Source organism: Nelusetta ayraudi, unplaced genomic scaffold, assembly GCF_046127955.1.
Source record: "Nelusetta ayraudi isolate G7.1 ecotype Tasmania unplaced genomic scaffold, CSIRO-AGI_Nayr_v1 ptg000063l, whole genome shotgun sequence".
Taxonomy (NCBI): Eukaryota; Metazoa; Chordata; class Actinopteri; order Tetraodontiformes; family Monacanthidae; genus Nelusetta; species Nelusetta ayraudi.
Window position 1 is genome coordinate 1712278 of NW_027466113.1, and position 14189 is coordinate 1726466.

Consider the following 14189-nt stretch of genomic DNA (forward strand, 5'->3'; position numbering starts at 1 on the left):
CACACATTATCTAGCACATTTCTTTTAGCACATTATCTTTATAATACCTAATTTACATAATGTGCACGTCAAACCATGTGCAACACTAACAGCCATAACCGTCAAAGTGTTTGTTGTGTAAGAAGTCAGAAGTATGATACTGCCCCGGTGAATAGTGGAATTTATGATGTAACAACTGCCCAGATTTAATTAAGCCTCGTCTTGGAGCAGATTTTAATTCTCGCCGTCGTAAAGGGACTTCAATAGGAGCCATTTATGCAGTTGGCTATCAAAGCAGATATGCATTATTTATGCATGGCCTTTAGGTTAAATCCCAATTTCCTCTCTGCCCACTTTGCCTTTCCCCTCCATTTTGCCCTTCATATTTTTTGATTGTTGAACAAAGATTTCTTCACCACAGCCACCATAATGTCGTCATTCAGTTTAATGTAGGTCAGAATCATTTTCTTCATGAAGTCCTGAACAGAGGTCGCGCTGGTCATACGTGGCTGCCTTTGAAGCTATCGTGCTCATGGCAGCTGACCTTGAGACACCAGCGGATGTTCGGGTTGACTTGAAATTAATATTTGCAGGTGTCGATTTTAAAAATAGGATTCAAAATTTCTCTGTGTGACTGGGTGGTGGGTTGAAAGTAAGAAATGAGATTGGGACGCCTCACCTTACTAGAATGTAGGCAACAAAAAAAAAAAGAGATCCTAGATATATGAGGTTCATCACTTAAATGAAATAAATACCTCAGTTACTGCAGAGGCAGACTGAATTTTGCTCTTTTTTTTTGTTTTTTGTTTTTTGTTTTTTAAAAAAAAGCACACACAAACTTAAATTTCCAATTTTGTGTACTTTTAAACTTCACTGAAAAATATTCAAGTTCTAATGAAGCCCACCTCGTCACACATTTTCAAAAGCGATATAGGAAGAAAATTACAATATACTTTACAAAAATGTATGTATTCCAAATTCACAAAAGAACAGTATCATGTGCAAGACTGACACCGTCGTCGCCTTGAGATGGCTCAGCGCTGAGACAGTCAAGAATTGTCGAGCTCCTTTGACAAATAAATTCACCCCCCGTTGCTCTGTTTCCGTGGAGGCATCGCGCAGAATATGTTGGCTTAACAAACATCGTAATGAGTGAGACGCGGCGGTAGCCGGCAGAGGAGCTGTCAGGCCTGTCAGACAGCGAGGCAGGAGCGCTTGCGGACAGCCAAGACGGGCAGAGGGACAGATGGACGGACAGACAGACAGGGGTTCAGTGAGGCGGGCGGCAGCGTTTGACACAGAAGACCGAGAAAGTGGACGTGATGAAATGGGAAATGGATTTGTGAAGCGGAACACGGACGTGAAGAAAATTAATCGACACAGAAGACACTCTCACCGGTTATCGGTGTACATTCTTATACCTGAATACATTGATCAAGACATTTGACTTCACGACGTCTTACTTTGTCCTAGTGGAAAAAGGTTTTTAAAAAGATTCTTGTGCTCCTGAGACTGAATGTGAAGGATCACATTGTCTTTGAAGCCTCACAGTGTTTAGCTCTTTATTGAAATGACTCTTAAAACGCTGAAAAATGGCTGTAAAACAGCTATTTTATGACTTAGTTACTACCAATATCATTTCTTCAAGTTGGGCGGGCCGAATTAGAAAGCTTAACGGGCCGCATACGGTCCCAGGGCCGTAGTTTGCCCATGCCTGATCCAGAACATTGATTTAGGCTCAGTGGGGCGGTTACTGCACCCGCATTGCAACATATTGCTACATGAGGGGACCTTATGGCGCGCGTGTGGCATGTTAAGGCTCCGAAAGCATTGTGTCGACCAGCAGGGAAGTAGCAGGAGAATTCAAACAGTGTGGGTGGATGATTCTCCGTGAAAGTTCTTGCTGCGGCAGGTGACGACGCATTTAATCAATCGTCCACCGTGCCCCGTCCCACCGATCGTATCTCGTTCAAATTTTGTCATGCTCCGCTGTAAATGTGCGCAGAGTCCTCTGCAGCTTTAACACAAGGACACACCTCGCCGAGTGAAAAGGAATAAAAAAGGGATCAGCAAGACCTGTCGGTGCATCAAAAACAGTGGAAATCAATGAAAACCTTTAAATAGGCCATTGCCAAAAAGCTGCAAGCTCACATCCGTGACTGCCTTCACCTTTCCAGAGAGTGTGATGCACTTCAAAAAACTGAGCTTTTCTTGCTTTCTCCACTCAGAAAACAGACACACACACATACACACACACACACACACACACTGATCCAGCTCATAATCCCTCTGGCTAGTTTTGATTGTTAGTTAAATCTTTGTGCTCCTTCACCGACAAAAAAAAACTCTGAACCTTTTGGCTCAGAAACAAGCTCCACTGTGAGACGAGCAGCTTTTTTCTCCCCCAGCATTCTGCACCTCTTTTGCTTCCTCCTCGCTGAAGTGCTCCCCTTCCATTATGTGCAGCGACATTCTTTGTCTAAAGGACACTGGCAAAGAGCTTCTGCTTGGCCAGCCCAGCTATTTAATTGAAAGCGTAAAAAGGGACTTTCTTTGGGCACAAAAGCCCTTATGTGGGCTTTGTCGCAATTAGATTGACCAGAAAGGCTAGTGAACCTGATAAAAGAGATTAGGAGGACTGTACAGCCGGGGATATTATGTGGAGTGTGACACGGCTGCTTGTGGAGGAATTAGCGGGCCGCCCTGCGCTGGCCAGGCAGGGGGACAAACCTGTGATTAATTGAGAGGTCAAAAGATACACTTAAATCCCAATTTCCAGCACAAGGGTGGTGGCATACTGGGAGCACTGGTCCAACTCAGCCTCTAGAGTGCTTCTGTAAACAAGTTAACTCTGAGGCACACCAGCACAGCACTTTCAGGCAGCCAGCTGGCCGTCGACTGGCAAAAGGATGTGCCACCTCACCAAGATATACCTCTGACAGTTATTGCTTACAGAAAGGAATAATTCAAAATCAATTTGATTAAAAACACTTGAAGTGGTTAAATGCATCAGACTTTTTAGTATGTTGTCTGACAAAAATACAGTTAAATCCATGATTTAGAATTGAAAAAAGAATGCTGATTAGCTAAGAAATGGCATTTGGATTTGACTCCATTTGATAAAGAGGCATTATTGAAAACTGTACACAAATCAATTTTAGCCATAACTTCCTGTTGATTCTAGATAGATAGATAGATAGATAGATAGATAGATAGAAAGATAGATAGATGGACCTTAATGTCCAGCTAAACTGCAAGCCAACCTCAGTTGTTAGCAAGGCGACAATACAATTTCCACCGAGCAGTTGATTGGTTATGGATTCTAATAATACTGGAATAGCCACTGAAAACAACCTCTGCAGGAAGTGGATGAGCAAAACTTCAGAAATTACATAATTCAACCCCACTACGATTATGGAAACAGTGACATTTTTATAATAAAGATAATGTCTGTTTTTTTTATGTACACTTTAACTCAAACTACAAAATTACACATTTTGATGTAACCTATTTCTAAATGGTATGTGCTCAGTGTATTGGAAATGGAATAATGGCATCATCAGCATTTAGATTGGCTCCAGCCTGTCTCTCCTTGTCTCCATAATTGCGCGCCCCTATAGCGAGGCTGATCCAGCAGTGACGGCAGCCTGTAAGCTCCAGCCTCGGTGCCTCTATTATAAACTTTATAAATGATCAAACTACAACTTTGTCATGTGCACACTGTTTGCAGTGGCAAACCTGTAGAAAATGGATTTCTGTTCATTATCATTTTTATTGTTCATAAAGCTGCTTTTGAGGAAAAATGACAAAAATACTCTACTGTCCAAGGTCAGAAATACTGAGAGGCTGCACCAACAAAATGTGTAGTTTGACTTAGCAAGGATTAAATAACACCCTGAATTATACCATGTTCTAGTTTTTTTTTTATTTTTTTATTATTTTTTTTTTAAACTATTTATGACTTGGAGATTATTGCTAGATATGTGTTTATGTACATTTAAAATGTATTTAATCAACGAGCAAATTCACTTTCCTAAAGCCCTTTTTTTGAAAGAGCAAAATCTATTGATATTTAAATCCATACATTTTCACGTTTTGTTTTTTTTTTTGTTTTTAAATAAATAACATTGCAATTACTCTACGTTACTAATGCACTTACGCCTGCCATCTGAAAGTCATGGCTTACTATTCATCACAGCATCGTTTGACAATGCGGCCAGTTGATACTACAAACAATTCATCTCACAAATCCTGACAGATAACCGTAAGCAAAATCCTTCCATTGATCATGTCGGTCCGGAGGGCTACGATAGTAAATCCACCTGCCACGTGTTCCACTAAGAAGAGACGCCGGCCGGCGGGCGATCATTTGACTGTAAACTGAGTTCACCGTGACATGTTTCAGTTTTGTATACACAGCGGGCTTCTCCAAGGAGGATTTAGGGCCCGCCGCTGTGAAACCAAGGTTATTCTCAGCTCCATCATCACGGCCCTGTCCTCAATAGCAACGCGCTTTTATAAATAGACGAGCAGGATTGAGCTGCGTTACGATCTTGTGTTTCACCGTGTGGTCGCACACTTCCTGTCAAAAAAAAAAAAAAAAAAAAAAAAAAAAGGGGGGGGGGTACAACAAACAAGAACTGCTTCTAACTGAGTGTCATGGGGGCATGTTTGCGCCTCCATGAGAGAGAACGTTGCTCTCTAGCAGTGTTGAACTTCACGTTTTCCGACATTTCTTAATCGAACCGTTGCTCTTCTCTTCTCTTTCTGTGTCCCTTTTCTTTTTTGTAGGTTGCTAACAGTGAGCGTGGACACGAGTGCTGCTGGATCTAAAGTGCCCCCCAGCGGAGGCGGTTTGTAACTGCAGCGGAACGGCTATTCGCCAGTGCAGCCGGCGTTTCTTTCTTCATCGTGTGGCGATCGTGTGGGCGGGGGTAGTAGCGTTGTGTTACAAAAGGGAGGGGAAGATTGTCACTAATGGCACCGACTGGTCCTGGCTGGATCAACATGAAGGCGGTTAACCTCCCGTCTGCTGCCCTCTGAGATCATGAATGGCAGCAGTGGAGGGACGCGCTGTCGGGGATTCCAAAGGCCGAGGATGACACGTTGACTCACTTCGCACGGTTCAGAGTCAGCGTGTCGAAGGAGCGCACGCGAGGGCGGGGAGGGTCAGCTGGTGTTGTGAATCAGGCCGCTGGAATGTCAGAGCCGGCTTCTTCACAACACCAGGGTTCCTCCGCGCCACTGCCTTCTCAGGTACGTTTCAACACAACAGCCCCGGAGGCTTCTGCTCCATGGCTGCATTAAAAAAAAAAAAAAAATCTCTCCCCCAGCATGGGCGCTGTGTTCCCTGCAGCTCCCATGGTAACTGGAATAATGAGTAAGTTGATCCAAGAACATTTATGTATCATAAATGATAACTGATTATCTGATAGAAATAAAATAAAATAAAAATCTATATATTGTGCAAATATGTGTTCATCTTGCTTTCTGACATTAAATACCTTGAAGATTTCAAGTGACTTGGGTGTCTGTCCCCCCCCCCCCCCCACACACACACACACACACACAATCTTACAGACGATTCAATTATTTGAGTTTTGTGTTTGATTGATTGACGGGTGATAAAAATGATTTATATTTCACAAAGTTTTCATCAAATAATGCATAGTGCACATGTGCACAGCTAAGCACCACTATTGCCTGTTTGAGCCTTTGTCCACACGCACCGTGGCACCGAGCAGCGGAGAGCTAGTAAGCGAACATTCCTCAATGGCGAGAACAAGATGTGTGTCTTACAGTACATTGTCCTACTGCGATCGTTAACGTTACTTAGCAACAATGAAATGAACGTGACGATACAAAGGTTGCATTGGTTGCATTGTTCAGCTTTACTGCATGACACGCCTTCACCCACATGTAGCAGTAGTACACATCAATAGATAGATAGATAGATAGATAGATAGATAGATAGATAGGCATTAATACGTAAAGATAAAGAAAGCACGGGCAGCTTGAAATGCAGTGAAAGTCACTGTGAAAACATACAACAGAAGTCGGAGGGGCCAAACTGTTTTAGCCACCAAACATCACACCGTTCTTCTGATCTGGGAGACTTCATTCAGGTAGGCAACAAATAGCTTGGTCCCTTCAATATAGTTGTACCTGGCAAAACAAAAAGAAGAAGAAAATATATACATTTTGTTTAAGACAGTTTACCATCCATTGTTCCTAAAATCTGTTTTCTTCCAAAGAATTTTTACAGTCTATAAGATTGTAGATAAGTAGATGTACTGTATTTTACTACACCGCTGCTCATAAATGAAATATTAAAGTATTTTATATAGCCTAACATGTTATGTACAATTTCCTTTCACCGGGACAAATGACTGGAAGCACGGACGGTGAACTGATTCAACGTCAAACCTGCTGATTTTCTCATTCTGGGAGTGCAGTCCGTCGTCAAAGCCTCCGATGGGCATCATGATGATGCTTTTTCCAGTCACATCCTGGAAGGTTCTGGCAATAGGGATGGTCCCGCCCTCACGAATCAGATCAGGATCCACGCCGAATACTGTATAAAGAAGGTTGAGAGATGTGAGAATTATACCACATTCATCATTTAAAGAAAAGCTTCGTAAAGTACCACTGTATGTGTGTTATGCAGTCAGACACAACTGAGCACTGATAGCCTGTTAAGTTAATTTTATGACATTTTAATAGAGATTCTATACAACTCTTTCAAACCTTTGAATTCTTGACAACCACTGTAAAATGGCCATGTATCTTAACAGATTTAAACTGATCTAAAAAAGAATTTGCTAAAGAGTTTCTACCATTTGCTTTGGTAGGACACTAAGGAGCTTTAATGTAAGACAGTGTTGCATTGAGGCACCTCTGTTGACTGCTGCCTTCCCGGCCTCATACAGTGGGTGCTCAGTGTTGGCCAGCCAAGGCTTGGCCCCAATCACCATCGTGACTTTGAGCTTGTTGGGACTCTTCCTCTTGGCAAATACCGACTGAAGATAATCTGTCACCTAAACATCCAACCAATAATCCAATAATGCCACAGCAGTTTAGGAGGGTAAAAGTACAGAATATGCTTATAGTAAGTCTGAGTGCCAAGCTTGGGTGTCCTTCCCGATGTACCTGTTTTTTGACCATAGCAGGGTCCATGTCGGGAACCTGTCTGATGGAAAACTTGGCGGTAACCTTGGCAGGGATGACAGTCTTTGTGCCAGAATCAGAGAAGGCCCCCTCAATACCATGAATGGACACTGTAGGGTAGCGCCACATGTGGGCCAACAAGTCCACCTTACAGAAATCATCGGACACCAACGTCATTCATCCTCATTATCTGCAAGGGAGCATGAAGACCAGTAGGGAATACGCAACGGTTTACCTTGTTGTTGTACATGAGCTGGTTGAGCCCTATCTTGTTCTTGTAGTTGTCCACGTCAAACTGAATGTCCTGGTACATCCTCCATTCCTCATCTGACAAGGGGGCCACAGCCTCCCTGATCCCAGGGACCAGGATCTTACCACTGGGGCTGATCAGCGTGTCTGCAACAGTGTTTGGATGTTTAATAATGCATATCTATTATGGGTTTATTAATAGTGTAAGCACACTTAAAGATGGATAAACCCTCATTTTAATCCTTCATTTTTAAATTATGAATACACAATCAATAAAAAATTAATAGATGTACTTATATAACAAGTAGCAAAAAGATAATTTTATATCTAATTTTATATATATTAAAGTTTATAAATGTGTACCAACGATAACTATATAAATATTACAATTTTAATGATTTTCTTTATTGTATGTCAATCGGCTGCATTCTTAGTGGTTAAAAGTCTCCAGGCATTCTGGTCAGGCTGCCTCACTTTCAAAGAAATAAATTATGCAAATCATGACTTTAAATTCAACAAAATGGAAACATTACCTGGCATATTTCCAAGGCCAAGCTGCTCTTTAGTCTGTGTTTTACCTTTCTGCGAAGGACTGAGTGATTGCACATTGTCCCTTTTGGAAAAACACTCACCTAGAATGCCAATGAGGTCAGTCATTGGCTCGATCACAGCGCCTCCATAAACACCAGAGTGTAAGTCCTGTTTAGGTCCATCAACCTGAAAAAGAAAGCTCGTCTTAACATTGATTCTGCCAAGTTTTTCTTTGTCATCGTTGATGTTGTTTGTCGTGTGTGCGCGTGTAGTTGAACAACCTCTGCGTAAAAATAGCAGTTTCCTCTGGTGCCGTAGGTGAGGGCCGGCCGCCTGCTGAGCCAGCCACAGTCTGAGATGATGATGTAATCAACGCTGGAGAAGAAGGTGTCCCTCTGGGCCACGATCATGGCATCCAGGCCGTTGGAGCCTGTCTCCTCCATGCCCTCGATGACGAACTTCACGTTTACTGGGAGCTCCTGGCGGACACAAGTGACGACGGTGCTGCTGCGTCAGAGATCTGACTGCTGGAGCAGGAGTCGCAAAATCTTTTTCAACCTGAGAGCTATTTCATAAGTGCTGAGTCATATGGAGGGCAACGAGTTTGCTACACTCTCCTGAAATAAGACATTTTCTCATTTCGCCTTTAGTTATATATTATTATTATTAATGCTACTGATCTATTCGAAGGGGAGCATGGCATTGGTCCGACCTCCCATAACCCTAAGCCTAACCCTACACTAATGGGAGGTCGGACCAATGGGCAGTTTGTCGGACTAATGGGCAGTTTCCTTTTGAACATTTGACACTGATCGCGTTAAAGACTTTTCAATGATTATCAGCAACAACTTAAAATTGGACAAAATGGAATTGTAGACACAGCTAAACGACTTGTACCATTTTTTAGAACGGGCCTGCAGGCAACTCATGTGGCCCTTGGGGGGCGACGTGGCGCCTGCGGGCACCGTGTTGATGACCCCTGTGCTAGAAACTGCACATGGCCGACAAACACCTTTTCTTAACTTGACAGGCTTTTTTTTTTTTTTTGTAACTGTAACGGCGCTGCAGGTCATGAGCAATTTGCGGTGTTTGTGTGTGTGAAACTCATCTTGTCCCACTGTGGCCTTTTGATGTAGCAGCTCTGCCCTTGTCTTTATTTGCTTGTTGAAGAGCAGCATTGAGTTGGCAAATTGGTTTGGCCGCAGCGCCGCTCTCCTCTTGCACTCGCCTAAGGGCGCCAATTTGCTCCGGCTAAACATGTCTCAAATATTTAATACGCTGTGCCAAATAACGAGGAGTTAGCACGGGGCTCGCGATGCCTGAGGTGCTTCACGGTGTTCCTATTATTAAGATTTTAAGCGAGTTTAAAACAACATTGATTTGCCAATAATAGCTCTAATCCGCTCTGTGCTTGAGGTCAAAGCACCTTAGTACCATCTGCTCCCACAAATGTCTTTTTTATTATGTTTTTGCTTTTTCATTATTGTGCGCTGTTAATCCAGTGGCTTGGGAAGCACCTCTCACCATGTTGAGTGCCTGGTAAGCCTCCACTGCATGGATCCAGGCTAAAACTGGAGCCTTGTTGTCTGATGCTCCTCTTCCGTAAAGGTTACCTGAGGGCAGGATAACCATTTGATTATGATTTGAGTATGTGTGCGTGCTGGGAATCTGTTTTTTTTTTTTTTTTTAATCCTGCTAGCCTGATATGTGGTTTTATTACTGTACTGAATACATAACTAAGGTTGGGCATCGAGCATCAAGCATTGATTGGAACCAGGTCGAAACATTCAGATTCACCTGGAATTGTTAAAAAAATATATATATATTTCACATATTTGCATTTCGACCTTTAAAATGATCAGAATCGAGAATCATTAGGAACTGGAATTGAAATGAGGAATCGGAATTGAAACTAGAATCATTCAAATTCAAGCCATGCCCAAACCTATACATGACTATTTGAAATGTAGCTGGATACCATAGCTTTGGGTTAAGATTTGGATTCAAATCCCAATAGTTGAAGAAAGTGTACAAGATTCAATGGTTAAAGGCAAAATGTCAGAGAATTTTTTTTTTTTTTTTGGTAGCAACCCCAAATACCTGAGCAACTGTTTTCTGTCATTTCCCACCAATTCAATTCGTTCTAGCTTTTTTCGTGTCATGCCATATCACAGTGCAGTGACCTCAGGGAGCTTTATGAGCAGGTCTAGCGCGAGCTCTGATGTGACAGTGACAGACAGATGAAAACTGGATTATAATTGTTGGGACTTTTTGTGACTTGCTCTGTGTCTAAAATTAGGATGTATTATCCAATAAAACAATAAACCGAGTCCTCAATAAACGAGTTCCTGTCAGTCACTTGTTACCGTTGATGTCGGTCAGGTTGTAGGGGTCTGTTCTCCAGCCGTCCTCCAGCTTTGCCGGTTGGACGTCTACGTGACCGTAGACGCACACTGTGAATTTGCTCGGATCGCTGCCAAACTGTGCCGTCACCACTTGAGGCAGAGCCAGTGTCTGGCCGTCAGGGAGCTGCGGATATTGAAGAAGAGGGAAACTCTTTGAAGTACATTTAGCACAAGCAATTTTTTTGTTGTTGTTGTTGTTGTAAAATGGTCCTACAAATACACACTGGTGAGTAAAATATAAGCAAAGCTGTTTGATTTGTCAGCACAGTCATGATCTGAGACTGTTTATTATTGTGTATTTAAATCAATAAATTGTAGGTGATGGATTAAGGTTAAGGCAGGCTAATCCTGACCCCAAACCTCAATAACAAATCCTCTATCAAATTCGAATACACAATCAATAAACACATAATAGATGTACTTACAAATCATGTGAAAAAAATATTTATTTTTATAATCAGTTTGGCTTTAATGAAAAATTGGGCTCAGTTCTCTGTTTGAAATGCAAACATTTTTTCAACAGTTCTCATATGTCTTTTTTGTAGCATTTCATCAAAGGTGTGCTCCATCACTGACCTCTTGTTCACCGATATCCACCAGCTCGACTGTGCCGCCCATCTGTCTCAGCTTCTGAGCCACCATCGCCATCATGCGATGAAGCTCTGGCCGCTTCAACACGTTGCTGGAGTCGCTTTCGATTGCAACCCAATCGCGCAGAGCCTGAAAGCAAACAAGCACGTTGCCCTGAGCCCTGCATTCCTTACTTGTAAACTCCCTGTTGTAACTTGGTGAAATCGTGTCTGATATAATAGCACAAAGCGTTGCAGTGTTGTCGTGTGTTCCCTCTTGAGAAAACAGAGATTAAATTTTTTCTTGGGGGCGTGGAGCTTTGGAGGGGCTACAGTGGTGACATTCAGAACCTGTGATGGCACTTATTCAAAAGTAATTTCATTTAATTTTGTATGTGGCGTACATGAAAACATCAAGGAAAGTATTAAAAGGAACTTAATCACTATGACGTACAAGTATCCGAAAAAAGTGGAACATATTAATTTGAGTTTCCAGAGGGAACATTCACTTCTGTGAAAACATAAGTGCGTCTTTTTTTATGAGAAAAAACATAATTATAAAATGAACAATAATCTAATTTAAAGAAAAATTCAGCCTCCGCAGCGGCTCATAAAGGAATCTCAAGACAAGATATTGTACCTCCACATATTCCTCTTGATGACTGTCAATATGTTGTACCAGCTCTGTGTACTGGAATGCATGGACAGCAGAAATGACCAGCAGGATGAAGGGTAGAACTCTCGGATCCATCTGTGCAAAACATGTTGTTTTGTCAGAACAGACGTCACAATAGAAGAAAAAAATGACAAAATGTACATTCGGCCAAGTATGTGATTGTTTAAAAAACTAGATATCCATTGTAATAATAAAAAAAAACAAAAAAAAACACCCTCACAGGACCACCACACCATAACTTGAAAAATATTTTCACATTTATTTATTTATTTTAGGTTTGTTTCCTTAAATTCTTACTTTTAAAGGCAGAATGGCAGAGTTTCCCCTTCATCTAAGAAGCCCGACTGTTTTATTTCAGTCTGCAATTTCAAAATTTTAATGTTGAACGATATGCTTACAAAAATAGATGTTTCCCTTCAAGCAATAAATCAAGAGCCAGATTCATTTTCCGGGACACATTTCCCAAAACATCACCTTCAATCCTATCGACAATACATCACGCTCGTTTTGGTTCTTACCTTTCTTCCCCGCGGAGGTTTTCCGTGACAGTCTTCTCAGACGGCTAGACTGTGATCCCGATTCACTGCCTGCCCATTTATTTAGCCTCTCCTCAGAGGTCTGCTGGGCCCCAGGGTCACGCAGTCAAACATTTTCCTGACACAAAGCCAAGAGAGCTGACAAATTAAATTTTTCTTGCTGACACGCACAGGAATTACTTCCAATCTATTGATCCAGCTCCGGGAGCGCACACCAGGGTTCAGCAGGAACAAAGCAGCGTGATGAAATCAACAGAAGCTCCTGTTGCTTCTGTGTTGGAATCACTAAGCAACCCCTTCCTACAGCTTCGGCAGAGTATAGCCGTAAAGCAGCTTTTCTTGTTCCATATCAGGCAGGGGTCCCATTGTACAGAACCTGACATCTAGCTACAGGTATGCATTCCTTCTGGGGGAATGCAGCTGTGCCGCTGTATTAAATGATTAGCCGGTGACAAGAATGCCTGGAATTATTTAATCCCATCACCTCCTTATGGTTATTGGGTAAATTGTCCAGGGTCAAAGCTTCCTGTCTCGTCCTGCGTGTCGCAGTGTGAGACAGGACAAGAGGCTGAAGGTTTGGCACGCTCACGTGAAAATAAACCTACAGGGGAGCGAACACAAAACACCCGCACGCACGCACACACGTGCATGTGTTACACTTTAGGCATTTTCACCAACTATATGTTCTATTTAGCATTTTCTTCTTTCGTACTTCCCCTTGGTACATTTTCTCTGACATCAGGCACAAGTTTTTGTTTCCACTCTACATGCACAGTTATTGCTTTCTCACTTGCACAAATAGATATGAAAGGGCATATGAAGTGAGCATTTAAGGGATTTAAGTCCTTGATCACTTAAAAACCAGGGCATTATGCACACCAAGTTTTTTGTTGTCTCATGGTAATGCTTTGGTTCTCAAACTTTCTCTGTCACGCCCCACCTTGGAGGAAGAAAAATTTTCATTTTCATTTGACGTGGCTGTGTCTTGAGGGATCCCGATGAACCTGCAAGTGGTCCCATGTCTCTAGGGCAAAGTTGACTTTTGACCCCATAGACTTGCATGGCATTAGGGTTAGCGATAAGGCTGGAATTAGGGTTAGGGTTAGGGTTACTGCTGGAATTAAGGTTAGGGTTTCTGGGATCCTCATGGGCTAGAAGCCCCAAATTTGATGTGGCTGTGTCTTGAGGGATCCCGATGAACCTGCAAGTGGCCCCATGTCTCGAGGACAAAGTTGACTTTTGACCCCATAGACTTGCATGGCAATAGGGCCGTGGTTCTCAAACTTTCCCTGTCACGCCCCACCTTGGAGGAAGAAAATTTTTTATGCCCCCTCCCCAAAAAAAAACAAAAAAACAAAATGGTGACAAAATAAGTTTTTCAAATTCACTGAAACAACATAAAAGTGCAAATAATGTTTTACCTTTGGCACACCACTTTTTGTGAAATCAAAACCAACATTTTTTTTTTTTTTAACATGAACATTCATTTCACATTCATTTCACTTTTCTCTTCATTTATGAAATCATTTATTTTGTACAAATAAACAACTTTAGCAAATCACTCTTTGTGACATTAAATCCTGAACATTACTTTTTTAAACAAGAATACTCCTTTCACTTTTCTGCTGTGCAAATAACTTTTTTTTGCCAAACCGCTTTTGTAACATCCACCATCCTGGCTTCCCTGTGAAACAACACAGCTTTATGTTGTGCTCCCATCTCCTCACAAAGTGCATAGAATAGCTGCGCTTTCAGGGGTCTTGTTTTAATGAAATTGACCTCATCAACAACATCAGTCATGCGACAACATCACATTTTCTACCTGCCACGCGGGATGACGTTGAGCGTGGCGTGCGCTAAGTCATAATATCGCGCGAGTCGCGGCGTAGATCACTTACTGAGGCAAAGGTGCCACCCACTTTGAGAAACACTGCGGTAATGCAACATACTGTAATTGACTAAACAGCATAAACACATTTGTCTCACTGGGCAAACCGTCTGTATTCCAATAAGTCTGTAATTGGATGTATTGGATATATATATAAATATACTTTCAACTAAATGTGTTAAGCCAGTA

At 42.0% G+C, this 14189-nt stretch overlaps 1 protein-coding gene across 1 annotated transcript; it reads right to left on the reverse strand.

The window, feature by feature from the left end:
* Positions 1 to 5846: 5846 nt before the first annotated feature.
* On the reverse strand, positions 5847 to 12487 carry cndp1 (carnosine dipeptidase 1). The gene is made up of 12 exons (XM_076041112.1): positions 12095 to 12487; positions 11541 to 11651; positions 10908 to 11051; positions 10293 to 10455; positions 9451 to 9539; positions 8208 to 8405; positions 8028 to 8112; positions 7382 to 7542; positions 7129 to 7293; positions 6875 to 7016; positions 6406 to 6553; positions 5847 to 6144 (listed from the first exon to the last, which is right to left on the reverse strand). The coding sequence occupies exons 2-12, from the start codon at positions 11649 to 11651 to the stop codon at positions 6069 to 6071; spliced, it is 1482 nt and encodes a 493-aa protein (XP_075897227.1). The 5' UTR covers positions 12095 to 12487; the 3' UTR covers positions 5847 to 6068.
* Positions 12488 to 14189: the final 1702 nt, after the last annotated feature.

What these genes read in the sequence shown, in the direction of transcription:
- cndp1 (XM_076041112.1), bottom strand. Translation starts at nt 11,651, where the DNA reads ATGGATCCGAGAGTTCTACCCTTCATCCTGCTGGTCATTTCTGCTGTC. An exon ending in CTTACCAGGCACTCAACATG is followed by an intron (nt 8,406 to 9,450) that starts GTGAGAGGTGCT and finishes TGTGTCCGCCAG; the next exon opens with GAGCTCCCAGTAAACGTGAA. An exon ending in AGCTCATGTACAACAACAAG is followed by an intron (nt 7,294 to 7,381) that starts GTAAACCGTTGC and finishes GATTTCTGTAAG; the next exon opens with GTGGACTTGTTGGCCCACAT.